Source organism: Puma concolor, chromosome A1 (genome assembly GCF_028749965.1).
Source record: "Puma concolor isolate L17-30 chromosome A1, mPumCon1.1.hap2, whole genome shotgun sequence".
Classification (NCBI taxonomy): Eukaryota; Metazoa; Chordata; class Mammalia; order Carnivora; family Felidae; genus Puma; species Puma concolor.
In genome coordinates this window covers 39,853,553-39,868,794 of record NC_141667.1, presented here as the reverse complement: position 1 = coordinate 39,868,794, position 15,242 = coordinate 39,853,553, and the positions used below count along the sequence as shown (strand labels likewise).

The 15,242-nt window shown below is 37.1% G+C and overlaps 1 protein-coding gene across 4 annotated transcripts in view; it reads right to left on the bottom strand.

Moving 5' to 3' along the window:
* The window catches only part of ITGA1 (integrin subunit alpha 1), a 207,195-nt gene that overhangs the window by 49,826 nt on the left and 142,127 nt on the right, over nucleotides 1-15,242 (bottom strand). For all 4 annotated transcript variants that reach the window (XM_086678580.1, XM_025924152.2, XM_086678565.1 and 1 more), the window contains 4 exons: nucleotides 13,660-13,825; nucleotides 8,845-8,918; nucleotides 8,038-8,182; nucleotides 3,024-3,166 (listed from right to left, as the gene is read on the bottom strand). In XM_086678580.1, coding sequence (XP_086534706.1) covers nucleotides 3,024-3,166; nucleotides 8,038-8,182; nucleotides 8,845-8,918; nucleotides 13,660-13,825 — 528 coding nt within the window. The remainder of the gene's footprint in view (nucleotides 1-3,023; nucleotides 3,167-8,037; nucleotides 8,183-8,844; nucleotides 8,919-13,659; nucleotides 13,826-15,242) is intronic.

Sequence of the window (15,242 nt, the reverse complement as noted above, 5' to 3'; positions counted from 1 at the left end):
TTATTTATTTTTTATTTTTATTTTTTATTTATATATTTAATTTATTGTCAAATTGGTTTCCATACAACACCCAGTGCTCATCCCAAAAGGTGCCCTCCTCAATACCCATCACCCACCCTCTCCTCCCTCCCACCCCCCATCAACCCTTAGTTTGTTCTCAGTTCTCAACAGTCTCTTATGCTTTGGCTCTCTCCCACTCTAACCTTTTTTTTTTTTTTTTCCTTCCCCTCCCCCATGGGTTCCTGTTAAGTTTCTCAGGATCCACATAAGAGTGAAACCATATGGTATCTGTCTTTCTCTGTATGGCTTATTTCACTTAGCATCACACTCTCCAGTTCCATCCACGTTGCTACAAAAGGCCATATTTCATTTTTTCTCATTGCCACGTAGTACTCCATTGTGTATATAAACCACAATTTCTTTATCCATTCATCAGTTGATGGACATTTAGGCTCTTTCCATAATTTGGCTATTGTTGAGAGTGCTGCTATGAACATTGGGGTACAAGTGCCCCTATGCATCAGTACTCCTGTGTCCCTTGGATAAATTCCTAGCAGTGCTATTGCTGGGTCATAGGGTAGGTCTATTTTTAATTTTCTGAGGAACCTCCACACTGCTTTCCAGAGCGGCTGCACCAATTTGCATTCCCACCAACAGTGCAAGAGGGTTCCCGTTTCTCCACATCCTCTCCAGCATCTAGAGTCTCCTGATTTGTTCATTTTGGCCACTCTGACTGGCGTGAGGTGATACCTGAGTGTGGTTTTGATTTGTATTTCCCTGATAAGGAGCGACGCTGAACATCTTTTCATGTGCCTGTTGGCCATCCGGATGTCTTCTTTAGAGAAGTGTCTATTCATGTTTTCTGCCCATTTCTTCACTGGGTTATTTGCTTTCCGGGTGTGGAGTTTGGTGAGCTCTTTATAGATTTTGGATACTAGCCCTTTGTCCGATATGTCATTTGCAAATATCTTTTCCCATTCCGTTGGTTGCCTTTTAGTTTTGTTGGTTGTTTCCTTTGCTGTGCAGAAGCTTTTTATCTTCATAAGGTCCCAGTAATTCACTTTTGCTTTTAATTCCCTTGCCTTTGGGATGTGTCGAGTAAGAGATTACTACGGCTGAGGTCAGAGAGGTCTTTTCCTGCTTTCTCCTCTAAGGTTTTGATGGTTTCCTAGACATTGACTTTCAAATGTCCTTTTCTCATAGGTTGTGAAGGGCTTAAAAGTTTTTTTTTTTTTTTTAAGTTGAATAATTACAAACATAAATAAAATGCTGTAAGATCTGGCAACCTTGGGCCTTTATTCCCACAGGGCGATAGCCGTCTGGAGCTGAGTGGGAACTAAATGTTTAGATGGCTCAGGAACTGTCCAGGCCATGGTTCCCACCATTTCCTGTTGTCCTCTGTGCAATAGCTTTATTTATTTACTTTACCTTCCTGGCACCCATAATCATTTGAATTTGTGCTCACTGTTACAGGAAACATGTAAAACCAAATACCATTAAAAACATACCTAAACCACTTGAGTTGCTGACATTCTAATCATGGTGCCACCTTTCTCCCAGATTCCCAGGCTTGAAACTTAAACCATTCATAATACAAATCATTTGTGACTTTCACAAGCAATTCTTCACTTCCTGTCTCGTAAACCATTAATAGAGTAATATCAGACATACGATGTCATACAGGATGCGTCATTTTAGAGTCCTGTCAGTTCCTCCTCATTTGTGTCTACTCTAGTCCTTCCTTTTCCATTTTTATTGGTGATACATCATTTTAGGCTCTCCTCACCTTATCCTTGAGCGACAATAATAGCCTTGTTTTTATTGTTGATGCATTTTCTGATTACAAATGTGGGCAAAGTGCTAATAAAACCCTTTAACAAGACATATATATATATATATGAATCTAGATATGAGATTCTGACTTTTGGTTTACTCTCTGCTCCCCCAGACATCTGATGGGGAAAGGATTTCAATTATATTATTAAGCAATCCTGAGTGTGGTAAAAATAATCTCTGATCGGGGATGCCGCATTTAGGCTGTGGGGAACTATAAATACCTGATGGGCTTCTCAGGATGCAGTGACTATCACAACTACGTGCCCTCAGCAGGAGCCCTGGAAGCTGTATCTATGGTGTTGTTATAAAAGATATTGGCTCCTATAAAGAGAGGGTAGCTCTGCGCCTGCCTGACATGTCTGTCTCCTCACACCGAAGCGGTTCTGCTAGGCTGGGCAGTTATGAGCGTGCCTGCAGGAGAGGAAGGCTCACACTGCCCTGCCTTTTGGAGTGGTTGGTGATGGCAGGAGGGTGGCCGGGGCGTCTAGTAAGCTGGGCTACTTAGCGAAGCCCAAGTGATTGCTGTGCAATAATAACCAACAGCGTAGATGTTTCTTTTAGTTTAACAATATTTACACATATTTATGTTTGCATATTGTGTGAATAACTTCTTAAACTACTTTTGGTATTTAATATCATCTAACGAGAAGATTTTGATTTTACATGTTATCACTTTCCACTACCTCCAGGAGAAAATCCAAATTCTTTAGTTTGCCATTCAGAACCTCAACAATCAGGGTCCACATTATCTTTTTAACTGGCTCTTCTGCTCTTTCTACCTATCTACGGTCTACCTTTCCCTCTAGACAAGCACAAATGTTACCTGGTATTAAGACTTCTGGCACCAATCCTAGAGTAAAACAATCTTTCCATCTTTAAGATGTACTGTCTGTGCCACGGGCATTTTCATGCTTCTTAATGTTTTAGAACTTTTTTCCTGTATGTATATATCTATCCATTTGTATCTACAGCATCATCTCTACGTTTTACCTCCATTTCCGTGCAACTGAAATGTTCTGGAAGCCAAATATGCAGATATTTTACATTCCTACAAGGAACCCAACACGGGGCCCTGTTTAAGTTTGATGTTGAATATGACAGGACTTTTTGAAGTTTAGGACAATAGATGGGTAATTTAAATTTACATAGAGTGTAAATGGATTAAAACAATAATTTTTCAAGCTTACCTGCTCTCCACTGAGTGTCTGGAGAATCCTGATGTCTCCATCTTCCATCCTGTAGATGACAACCTGGCCCGTGTGATTGTACCGTGGCTGTCCGGCAATGTAGAGCACATCTCCCGAAACCGTGGCGGAGTTCACTGTGTAACCTAACAAAAGAGAGATGCCAGATATACTATCTGACTCCTTAATGTCTACACAGAATAAATTAAGATCCACTTTAAAGGGCTGGGAGGATCATTTGTGTATTTTTACAGACTTCTCTTTTTTTTTTTAAATGTTTATTTTTTTTAAGGCAGGTAAGTTTGTCTCGGTGGAAGCTTTTAGCATGCTCTCTGATTATCTACAGCAATTGCTTTGTCCACCCCCCACCTCAGGTTTTCATTGTTTAAAGGCACAAATGATATAACAATCGTGACAGAAGAAGAAAATAAAAAAAAAAACCTTCATAAACTCAATTCACCACTTTGTAATAAATCAATTGTGCTTCATCTGGACAGATATGTCTGTGCTACAGAAATTAAACATTTTATATAGGGGAATCATAGCAAATGTAAGCCTTTTCTGCATTATTGCTGTAGATTTTTAAGCAGTAATGTGAAGTAACTGAAGTTTATCACTCCTAGTTAAGGCATAAAGGCATTGCGTTTCTACTGCAGGACCATTCCCCAATAGAGTAGTAGAATTTTTAGGTGGTTTTTAATTTTCTGATATTATACTTAAGCCTGCAAAGACATCCTTGAACACTTAACATTTTTACTTCTTTTGGATTTTCTTTGATGATAAATTTCAAGGAATAGATTACTGGATCAAATTTTCAGTTCTTTCAGTGTCTGGCAAATTGTTTCCAGAACATTTGTACTAATTTATTCCATGCACAGCCAAAGGACAGACTAGTTTCATCAAACTCTCCCAAACATTGGGTATCATTACTATTATTCAAATTTGTGGATGTTCTAATAGATATTAAGCATAATCTAACAATAATACTTCACTGTGATTTTAATTTGTATTTGTTTGATTACAAAGAGGTGTAGGGTGGGTGGGTTACACAGGTGATGGGGATTAAGGACAGCAGTTGTTGTGATGAGGACCAGGTGCTGTAGGGAAGTGTGGAATCACTATATTGTACACCTGAAACTAAAATTACACTGTTAGCTAACTGGAATTTAAATTTAAAAAGTGAGCTTCGACATTCCTCTTTTTTAATTGGGTTTTCTTGCCCATTACATTTTTTTGTGTCTTGAAGGCAGACTATTGTTAATTTTTGAGTGAAGAATTAGATTTATTCCTTGTGCTTGTAGGGAACAGTGCTAAATCAGTGAATAACAATTCTCCTGTGCTGATTTCAACTTTACAGAAGGAAGAAGTGTTCTTATAACCAGATCTGTCCATCAGTGGATCAGAGGGCAGATTACTTTTCCAAAGGCCACAGAACCTCATTTCTTACTAAGAAAAAAGATTACATTGACAATTTATTTTCCAAGTGTTTTCCTGCAAGGCAATAGTTTCACTTTCTTACAGAACTTTTGAGGAGGAACAGAGGTTTTTGTACTAAAATATGTTTAATCTTACAAGTGCAAAAGGAACACAATTCCTCAGGCATATTTTCCTTCAGGCATATTTTCTCCCATTCTCATTTCTTCATCTTTCTTTTAGCTTCTAAAAAAATTATACATAATAAATTGTAGACTGTTCTTTTTCAAACAATTAATGTGTCATAATTCTTCTGTTACTAACCACAATATTGCTTAAAAAATAAAAACTTTAAGGTCATGTTTATATATAAATAAAATAAAAAAGAAGAATGTGCAAAGCAAAGGCTGTTTTATTTCATGTCATTCTACTAAGAAATATTAAGCAAGCATTGGCCTAAGGGAGTTAGTACACTTTGTTTTTGTTTTTGTTTTTGTTTTTGTTTTTGTTTTTTTACCTTACAGAGCTATGAATGCAAACTGATAAAAGAACCTTTAAAAAAATTAAAAATTATGTTTGAGGTTTGGAGTTGTGTGATAATTTAGTTAGTTTTGATAACTTGATAACTAAAACTATTAGCTGAAATCTTCCCAGAGACAGTACCTACTGGTCAGGTAGTTACTGGGTGGAAGCTTAGGAATCCAAAGACAATAAAGAGGGAGAAAAAAAGGAGGCCATGTAAATAAAGTCTAGTTTTCATGAAAGGAAAATAATTATACACATCTAAGTTTAATGTTGTCTTCTGAAAGAAAAAAAGAATTGAAGAGAAAGGAAAATGCATGGCATAGCCTGCTGCATGGATTTATAAAGAATAAGTCCTGTCAGCTTTCACAATTCACTTCCTGGGAAAAGTGCTAGGATCTAGTGAGGTAATGGGAAACAGGTAAGCTCTGCTTTGATGTCATGTGTTTGTTTGCCTCACATCTTTACATTTTTTTTGAATTTGTCTGGCATGATTAGAAGTGGGAAGACTGTAGGTGGAGGAGGCAGGGAACTTCGACTGTATTCTCACCATCAAAAACACTTGCTAAGTGCATACTGGCCTAAAGCAGTTCCTGGATGACTGACTATATCCTGAGAGGTTCGACAACTTCTGTTCCTACTTCTTTCTGGTCATTATTGATTAGTATGAGATTGTTTTGTTTTCTCCATAAGATTTTCCATTGCCTAATGACTTACAATCCACATAGATTTCAGACTAACACATTCAAGCTCTTTTTATTTTTCTTAAAAAAAAAATGTTTACTTATTTAGTTTTGGAGAGGGAGAGAGAGAGTGTGTGAGCGGGTGAGGGGCAGAGAAAGAGGGTGAGAGAATCCCAAGCAGACTATGGGTGTGCTGTCTGCAAAGAGCCTGACTTGGGGCTTGATCTAACAAATCCTGAGATCATGAACTGAGATGAAATCAAGAGTCTGACTCTTAAGTTACTGAGCCACCCAGGCACCTTCAAACACTTCCTAATTCGTAATCCACACAGGCAGACATTTTGAAATTCTCATTTCAGATTTAGATTAATATTTGGGGTACAAAGCTATTTTTCTCCCCTATCCCCTTTCTGGGTGCTTTTCTATTTTAAAATAAATTTTATATATCTTAAATGTTATGTTGGCAAAATATCTTATGTGCTAACTTGTGATTAATCTAATGAAATGAATTCTAAAATATAAAAACATCATCTTAGTACATTGTAGACAAAGTACCCCCAAATTTCCTTTTTTGGGAAGAAAGGAATCATATGTTATAAATACTGTGGTCAGGAATGAAGGTTGTCTTAATTTTGTCTTGCTCCAGTGATATCTTTAAGTCTTGAATTCTCCAAGTCTGCTTTAAGCACCATGAATCCAAGCTTTTGGGGGATAATGGATTTAGGGTTCCTAAGACTACTTGGTTTTAAGGAATTTCATCACATAACAAGAAGTCAGAATATAAAAAAATACTACAGTATTATTAAAATGTGTGAACTTAAGATTTGTGGACATCATGCTGTATCTTTAGTTTTTTAAATGTTGTTAATTTTGAAATGAACACTGGAATAAGAATCAAGATACCTAGATTCTAGTTTCAGGTATGTCATAGGTAGCTGTGACATCATTTTTCAATTCCTTAATATCTTAATTTGGAAAATTGGATATTAACCATATGCTAAGATTTCTTCTAATGCATATGAATTTTAGGCCCACCCTCTTTGTGTTACAGCACAATCCTCCAAATATTTAAAAGATATGCAGTGTATATTTTGTTTCCTAACCATCAATTTCTTCAAATTTTGCAGACATTGGGGAAGGAAAGAAAGGAATTTTTTCTAGATCAGTATCCTTTAGATAATCTTTTATTGGCACATCCTAGTTTAGCATTTTCTTTTGTAATGTGTGATGTTTAGAACAATGGAATGCTCTAGCTGCTCTCTGACCAGGACAGAATGTAATAGGAATTTTATGAGAAATAAACTAGACTTTCATGAATGCAGTTCAGCATGTGTTAAGGGGTTTAACACTCACATTGTATGTACTGCTTACCACTGTAGTTTTAATTATCTAAATCCCTCAGGCCTTTCATTTTTAAGTCCTACCTGCCTCTACAGTTTTAAGATGTGTCTTTGAATAAGGAAATGTATGGACCTACCAGTAAAGACCTCCTACCTTCCTCATAAAATAGAAAGAATCTGGATAGAGAGAAAAAGACTTGCCTCCAGGACAGAAAGATCCCAGAGAGGGATGCTAACATACTAAAATATGAACACTGAAAAGTATTTGTTTCCTTAACCGCTGCACCTGCAGCACCAAGAAAATACCTGGGGCAAAACAGGTGTCCCTCAAACATTTGTTGAGTGAGTAAAGTGTTGGGAAACCGTCTTCTGAGGGTTCTTTTCATCCTAGGCCCTAATTGTTTACTAAGATCATTTAGTGATAGAATACTTCCCTGGTATCCCCTAGGCAGCTCAGTACAGATGGAGAATAAGGTGATAACAGACACATACCTCCTCATTCCAGAAAAGTCTTTGAAAAATAAGATGACATTACATCACTGGGCTTAAGTTCAATATTTGTCTGGTTGTGAATAGAACTATTAAAGAAGAAGCTATATGACAAGACAAATTAAAATTTTATTTTCCAAAATTAGGACTCATAGAAAGAAATGATATAGGATGTTTTAGAAAATATGGGAGTCTGATCTGCAGGATATTAGCTGTGTCAAGGTTTCTCTTTTTACCATCATTTCCTGTCCACCAGGTGCAAAGCTCTTCTTGAAGTTAATGAGAATACCAGACACAGGGAGACTTCAAAAAGTGCACATATCAGCCTAAATCATTCCTGCACTAGGGAGCCCTTCTGAGAAAGTGTGATCTCCATGTTCTAAGATTGCTCAGAAATTAAGGCTGCTTGGGAACTTTCAGGGCTCCTACAAAATGTCTAGCTCTTGGAAGTTATCAGTCTTCACATGGTTATAAGTAAACCTATGTAAATATAAGCAAATAATGCTAAAAATAAAAACAAAACCAAAAATAAACCACAATAATTTTCTATCAATTACATCTAAACTTTACCTAAATAAGAAGCAAGAGGTTCATTCTTTTTGGTAGACTCAACATTAAAGGTTGTGTTTTGAGGAATTATGATTCGATTAGCCTTCTGCATGACGACTGTTCCATTCCAATCATAGGCTCCTACTGCTCCAAGCATGACCCAGTCCTTATATCCAAATAGAGAAAACAAATGACATTTAACAAAGTAGCAAGAACACAGCATTAACAATATGATAGATTCTATTCAAAGTGCTTTACATATATTAACTTAGAATCCTCACAGTAATACTATGGTAACCTGGTAGAGTAACTTGCTCTCGGTTATACAGTACAATTGCCCACTGAAATGTCAATATTCCTTTGCAGGGACTCAGATGCATTTTTTTTTTCATCAGCTACAAATGATATATTTCCTAATCTTGTCTTTCTGTTTGATTCTGGGTGTCAAGAATCCTAGGTCTTGAATATGGTATTCTAATAAGATCTTTAAATACAATGAGATTGAGAAAAAGATACAATTCATATCATTAGCAACCATTTTAAATTAAGTATTTCATTTAGCCAGATGTATAATTACATAAGGCAGACCTCAAAATGTTTGATTCACAATTATTAGTACGATATAGTGAACTGTGGGATATAACATGTTTTCTTAATATGCTTGTGAAATGCCATTTTCCTACTTCGATTAGAAACATCATCACAGTCTGAATAACTGGGCAAGCCATGAACTGCTAGTTGCACTTATAATGGTGATGCCTGGGCATTGTTTTTGGGAGCAGAAACCTTAAAAAAAATATTTCATTTTCTACCAAGTGGTCAATATACCTGTGAATAATGAGCACTGAAGCCAGTCTGAGACATTTCCATTTCAAATGAAGCTGCTGACTGGTCAGCTGTAGCTATAACAGAAAAATAAATGACTTTTAGCACACTTGATTTGGAGAAGACAGAAACAAATTACAGACTGGGCTCTTTACCAACCAGAATTTCCAACATCTTTTGGGTATGTTCAGCCACACATTTCTCAACCCCAAATTCCTATGTAGGGCTGGGTAAAGGACAGAGAAGGTTAGCAGAAGGGCCGTGGCTAGATTCTTGACCATTGGCTTCCCCACCCTTGCTGGAGAAGTTGAGAAATGTCCATTCATGCTTCTCTTCCTATACTCTAGCATACTTGCGGATGATATGGCACTTTGGATCCATGTGGTTAAATTCAAAAGTACTGAAGTTGAAAACCTCCTTCTTCTTCTCACATTGTGGGAATCCTGTTCAGACATTAGCCTAAACTTACCCGATATGTTACAGGGCTAAAAAATCTTTATTCACATATTTAAAGAAGTCTCTTGACTCTACCAGGTCCACTTGCATTTCCAGGTACAGATCCTCTTGGAATTCCATTATGTGATAAAGACTGTAGGTATTCTGGGATTGTGTTTTCTCTAATTTCTGGTGGTAGGCATCACTCACAAATTCGAAGGGGACTTTTTGATGGGTTTTTGGCCACATACCATTCAATCACATATTTTTTAAAGAATCTGTGCCCTTTTTCTTTCTTTCTTTCTTTCTTTCTTTCTTTCTTTCTTTCTTTCTTTCTTTCTTTCTTTCTTTCTTTCTTTTTTGTTAATGCTATGTAAAAGTTTCAGGAGCAAGCATTAGGTATTTAAGCTCTTTACTGAAATACAGAGATAGTCCAGAGCATTCCATGGAAAAATATGCTACTCTCAAAATATTTACCGACCCAAAGCCACAGCCTCCTAAGGGGATCGAGGGAATGTTGATTCATTTGCTTTCAGTGGGGAGTTACTGATTTATTTGGCTTTGAAAATAAGTTAAAAATAGTGCATAATTTTAAGAAAGTCAGTCTGCCTTCTCATTGAGGCATAAGAATAATTAAATTTGTGAAATCAAACTTATTTACTAGTTATTTCCTGGCATAAATTTGTTAACAAATACATCAGTGATTGCTTTTTTATAGGACTAGGTTAAATGGGGATATCAATCAAGAATTCCAATACATCATTTTAATCTCACGTATGAATTATCCCCTAATTTAAATGACAGAGGTGCACTTTAACTTTATTTTAAATCTGATTTATTTATGGGGCGCCTGGGTGGCGCAGTCGGTTAAGCGTCCGACTTCAGCCAGGTCATGATCTCGCGGTCCGTGAGTTCGAGCCCCGCGTCAGGCTCTGGGCTGATGGCTCAGAGCCTGGAGCCTGTTTCCGATTCTGTGTCTCCCTCTCTCTCTGCCCCTCCCCCGTTCATGCTCTGTCTCTCTCTGTCCCAAAAATAAATAAACGTTGAAAAAAAAAATTTTTAAAAAAAAATAAATCTGATTTATTTATTTTAAATAAATATTTATTTATTTATTTTAAGTCCACAGTACTTTATGGTGCCTTCTTATTTATCTGTGCAAGACCATTGCAAGAGCACAGCAGTGAATACCTGCATGCTTCCAGTACCTTCTCCTGCTGCTGTTCTGCTTATAGCTGAGAATAGAGAGAAGGGAGTTTTGTGACAATCCTCCTGCTGAATCATCATCATGGTAATAGCCCCTTGAGCATCCCTGAACTTCTTGCTGTCAACTCCTCCCCGAATTGTTCATAAGTACTGACATAACCACTCTCCCACTGTGCAGGTTAGGCATTTTAGCATTTCTCCCACGTGCTGGGAAAGGAAGACATGGAACCTTTCTGAGTTCATTGGGCAAGTTGGTGACCTGTTCTCTTCACTAGGTGGCACTGTCATTGGCAAGGAGGAATTTCATAATTGCTGCTCTTTACCATCTCAAGATAAATGTTGATAGGAAATGGACACTTCCCAAGTAACAAGGAAATGAAATCCTTTCTGATCCCAGTTACGAAGAAAATCAGTCAAAACACTGTGTTTGATTAGCCCTGAAAGTGTATCAGTAAAGATGTGGTAGACATTTTAATCTGAGGACATTTTTTAAAAAATTCACTTTATGTATTTAGTTTTATTTATTTATTTATTTATTTATTTATTTATTTATTTATTTTGAGAGAGAAAGAGAGACAGCACGAGCATGTGCATGTGAGTGGGGGATGGATAGAGGGAGAGAGAATCTTAAGCAGGCTCCACGCCTAGTGCAGAACCCAATGCAGGTTCAATCTCATGAATGTGAGATCATGACCTGAATTGAAATCAAGAGTCAGAGGCTTAACTGACTGACCCACACAGATGCCCCCCAGATAATTTTGCTTTTAAATATACAGACTTCTTAAAGTGTCTGGGCATTCCAACATGTAACCTTTAATTCATGGTATGGTTAGTTTAGAAGCAACACAAAAATGTCATTTAAGGTAAATTGGGCCCTTCTTCCCCAAGTAGCTGATGTAGGTAGACTTCATTTATAGAAGTCCTACCAGGTTATACTTACTTGCTTACTTAAGATGAGTTTAAAAATGAGACAGTATTGTACTTACTATGTAACTAAGTAATTTTTCATTTAAATGGTCTTTACAGATTGTTTACATCACATCTTAAAACTTATTACAATTATTAAAAATTAAAAGTGCACAAGGACTTGGAAAACTTTGTATATTTCCTTCCTTAAGGCCAGCGAAGCTTATGGTCTGGCCTATTAGTAAATGCCACTGGGAGCTGCTGTGAGACCAAAGCCACTTAAAACTGACTTGTGCACAGAATGCAGGACAGCCAAGTTCTTCAGAAGCAGCTGTGACTTCAGACAGATAAGTAATTCAAGAGTTCTGTTTCTAAAGGCACAGGGGAAAAGCAGCCAGGACAGAAAGGAAGAGAAATGAAGTCCGCATGGGCTGTAGCTGTTCATCAAATCTAACCCAAATCTCCTACTTACTAGTCGTGATCCAGTCATGAAGTCGGCTGGGTGAGTCACCACCAGCATTTTTTTAATTAAAAGAGAAGAGAAAATGAAAACGAGAACCTATCAGAGTGCTTTGCATATAATAAGGGTTATTCTGTTAAAGGTTTTATTTTTATTATGTATACATGTATGTGCACTGGGTCATGCAGAAGTGGAAAAATTTTCCCTTCTTCTCTTCTAGATTCCGTGGCTGGTTTAATAATTAAATTGAGCTAAAAAATTAGTCAATTTAATTTTTAGAGGAAAATTTAATTTCATATGGGAACCCCCAAACTATGAGACTGAAGGGCAAGTGGAGGTGGTGGAGACTTATATGATGCCATCCTGACCTACGGAATGGGGTAGGGGCCTGGGGCTTCAAAGGGAGGAGCATAGTTCACAGTATATAAGAAGAACAGATGTTTGGTAAGTAGAAGTTTGCCCTGCTATGCAGATAGGTCTTTAAAAAGTTCTCTCTGGTTATACCTTTTATTCTGGACCAGGCCACCTATGTGAATTCTTTTAGGTTGTTAAGGGAGAGGTAAAAGTTCTTCCTGAATGGGCTGGAACTTGATTGCCTTCAGCTCAAAATAATCTACATGCCAAAGCAACATATTTTGGGATGGCCTATTTTGCTCCCCTTTAGTCACAAGGAAAAGTGTATTTATTATCATGGGTCACTGTCATATAAATCTTGAAAGTCATTACTCTAAAACATTTTCCTTCCTTTCTATACATTTGAATATTCTGTCTGTTGGTCACTTTTCTGCATTTTCCTGGTCACTTGATGCTCAAAATGGTCCACCTTGTTTCAGTTATCTCTCTTTCTCATTTTATTTCTCTGTTTCCCAGTATCAGGTCATGTTTCTCATTATCAGGTCACATCAGGGTGACTGAGAAAGTGCTCATGAATTTCTATGTTTAAGATACAAAACAATAGTTCTTCAGTGTGTCCTCACAAGGACAGAGTCCATTGGATTCAGTAAGGGCATAAAAACAGAACTCTCTGGAGGTTTCTCATCCTAGGTTGAAGGAAAGACGCATGTTCTCTTAGTTTCCAGTTAACAGAGAATATGAAGGAGGAGGCTTTTTTGTTTGCCTGGCATAACAATTCCAAAAACTTTTTTTTTCCTTTTTTTTTGGTCAGGCAAGGGCCAGTTCCAAAAGAATTTGATACTTGACCTCTTCCACCTAAGGCAGGGGAAGGAATGCCATGATTTATTTTCTTCAGTAGCCAATCGCCATTGCAACATCCAAGAAAAGAAATCCACAAAAAAGTAATATGACTTAGACAAATATAGTGAACCAATGTTTTACTGCCATGGGAGTTAAGGCAGAGTTCCATAAAGACCTTTAAAATGGGCAAGAAGCAAAACGGGAGAAAATAAATGAACAATGAAGTTATTGCAAATAAGGACAGTTCTATAGAAGCCCAAAATAAAAAAACAAATTAAAAAAGAAAACTTGAGCTAGCTCCTCCATTTTCTAAACCCGTGTCACAGAAAAGGGCTAAAACACGTGGACACATTTTTGTTCTTGTGAGTCTACACTGATCATTGCCTTCTTTCAGCCCTCACATAGCCCTGCCATGTCCTTACAAAGAGAGATGCCAACAGACACAGGGCTATGTGAGACAGCCATCTTGGTGACAGATTTACAGAAAGGGGCATTGTTCCATGCTGGTTATTGTACACAGTAAAAATGCATTAGCCGTGTAGAAGAAATAAACACCAAAAGGCCATTACATTAAATTGAATTGTAGAGAAAACATGCGGGAGTATGAGAAATAGTCATACCTTCCAGGGCGAATATTCTTTCTCCGAGAGCTTCAACAATAGTGACTAGAGCTAATTCATCAGAGACATTGAAGAAATGCTTTTCAGTGGGTTCGCTTGCAATTGATTTTATTTCTTCCACAAACTTTTCAGTGCTTAAATTTCCTCTGTTATAGCTCCCAAGAATCTAAGACATGACAAAAACGGCAAGGTTATATTTTAAATTCTGCATATTAATTAAGGATCTCAAGCATTTTGTCAACAAACAAGAGAGTGTATAGTACCTTAATATAATGAAATTTATGTACTTCCACATTCTTGGAAGAATAATTTTCAAATGTGAGATTTCCTAAAATTAACTGTTACATACTGTAATTGGTAGAGAAAACTACAAAGGACAATCTTATATGTTTCTTCTCTTGCATTACTGTGTGCTTGTTTATGAACAGCTATATCTTTAAAGTCTGACAGTTCAACAGTAATGTTACAGTTTCTGAATGTCTCTGGTATTATTCCAGCCTATGCCACCACCATTTGGTGGTAAAAGCAGTTAGCAAGTGAGTTACTTGATCTTGAGTAGGCAGTTCTTCCTGATACTCTTACCAAGAGCCAATCCCACACATATTTTGAAAACAGATATTGAACTAAATAGAAATCTTACTTGGCAATTTCTGTTTAAAACCAAATTCTCAAGACACGGACATCTTGTTTATATATATATATATATATATATATATATATATATACACACACACACACACACACACACACACAGAAGAGAGAGAGGCAAGAATTATCTGTTATAGTTAACTATAATTATTTAAATGTCTTAGCAGGTTTTCTCAAACATCTATTTTATTTTTTAGAGTAAGTTTTATTGAGATATAATTCATTAACAGTAAAACTCACCCTTTTTAGATACACAATTCTGAGTTTTGACAAGTCCACACAGTTGGGTTACTACCGCTTCAAAATTTAGAACTTTTCTATCAGTGTTCCTCTTGCCCCCTGTGGTTAATCCTTTCCTCCCCCTGACCCTTGCAACCAATGATATATTTTCTGTCCTTAAGGCTTTGCTTTTTCCAGAATGTCATATTTAAGAAGCCATATATATAGCATGTAGCCTTTTGTGTCTGACTTCTTTCACTTTGCATAATGCTTTTTTTCTTTTTTTTAATTTTTTTTTCAACGTTTTTATTTATTTTTGGGACAGAGAGAGACAGAGCATGAACGAGGGAGGGGCAGAGAGAGAGGGAGACACAGAATCGGAAACAGGCTCCAGGCTCCAAGCATCAGCCCAGAGCCTGACGCGGGGCTCGAACTCACGGACGGCGAGATCGTGACCTGGCTGAAGTCAGACGCTTAACCGACTGCGCCACCCAGGCGCCCCGAATGCTTTTGAGTCATTCCTGTTGCCCCATGAATCAGAAGTTCAGTTTTTTTTAATTGCACCCAAGCTGGAAACAACTCAAATGTCCATAAACAATAAAGCATAGAACAAATCATGGTATATTCAAACAATGTATTATAGAACATGAACCACTGATGCACAAATATCATGGGTAATCATTATGTTGAGTGAAAAGCTAAACACAAAAGAGTAT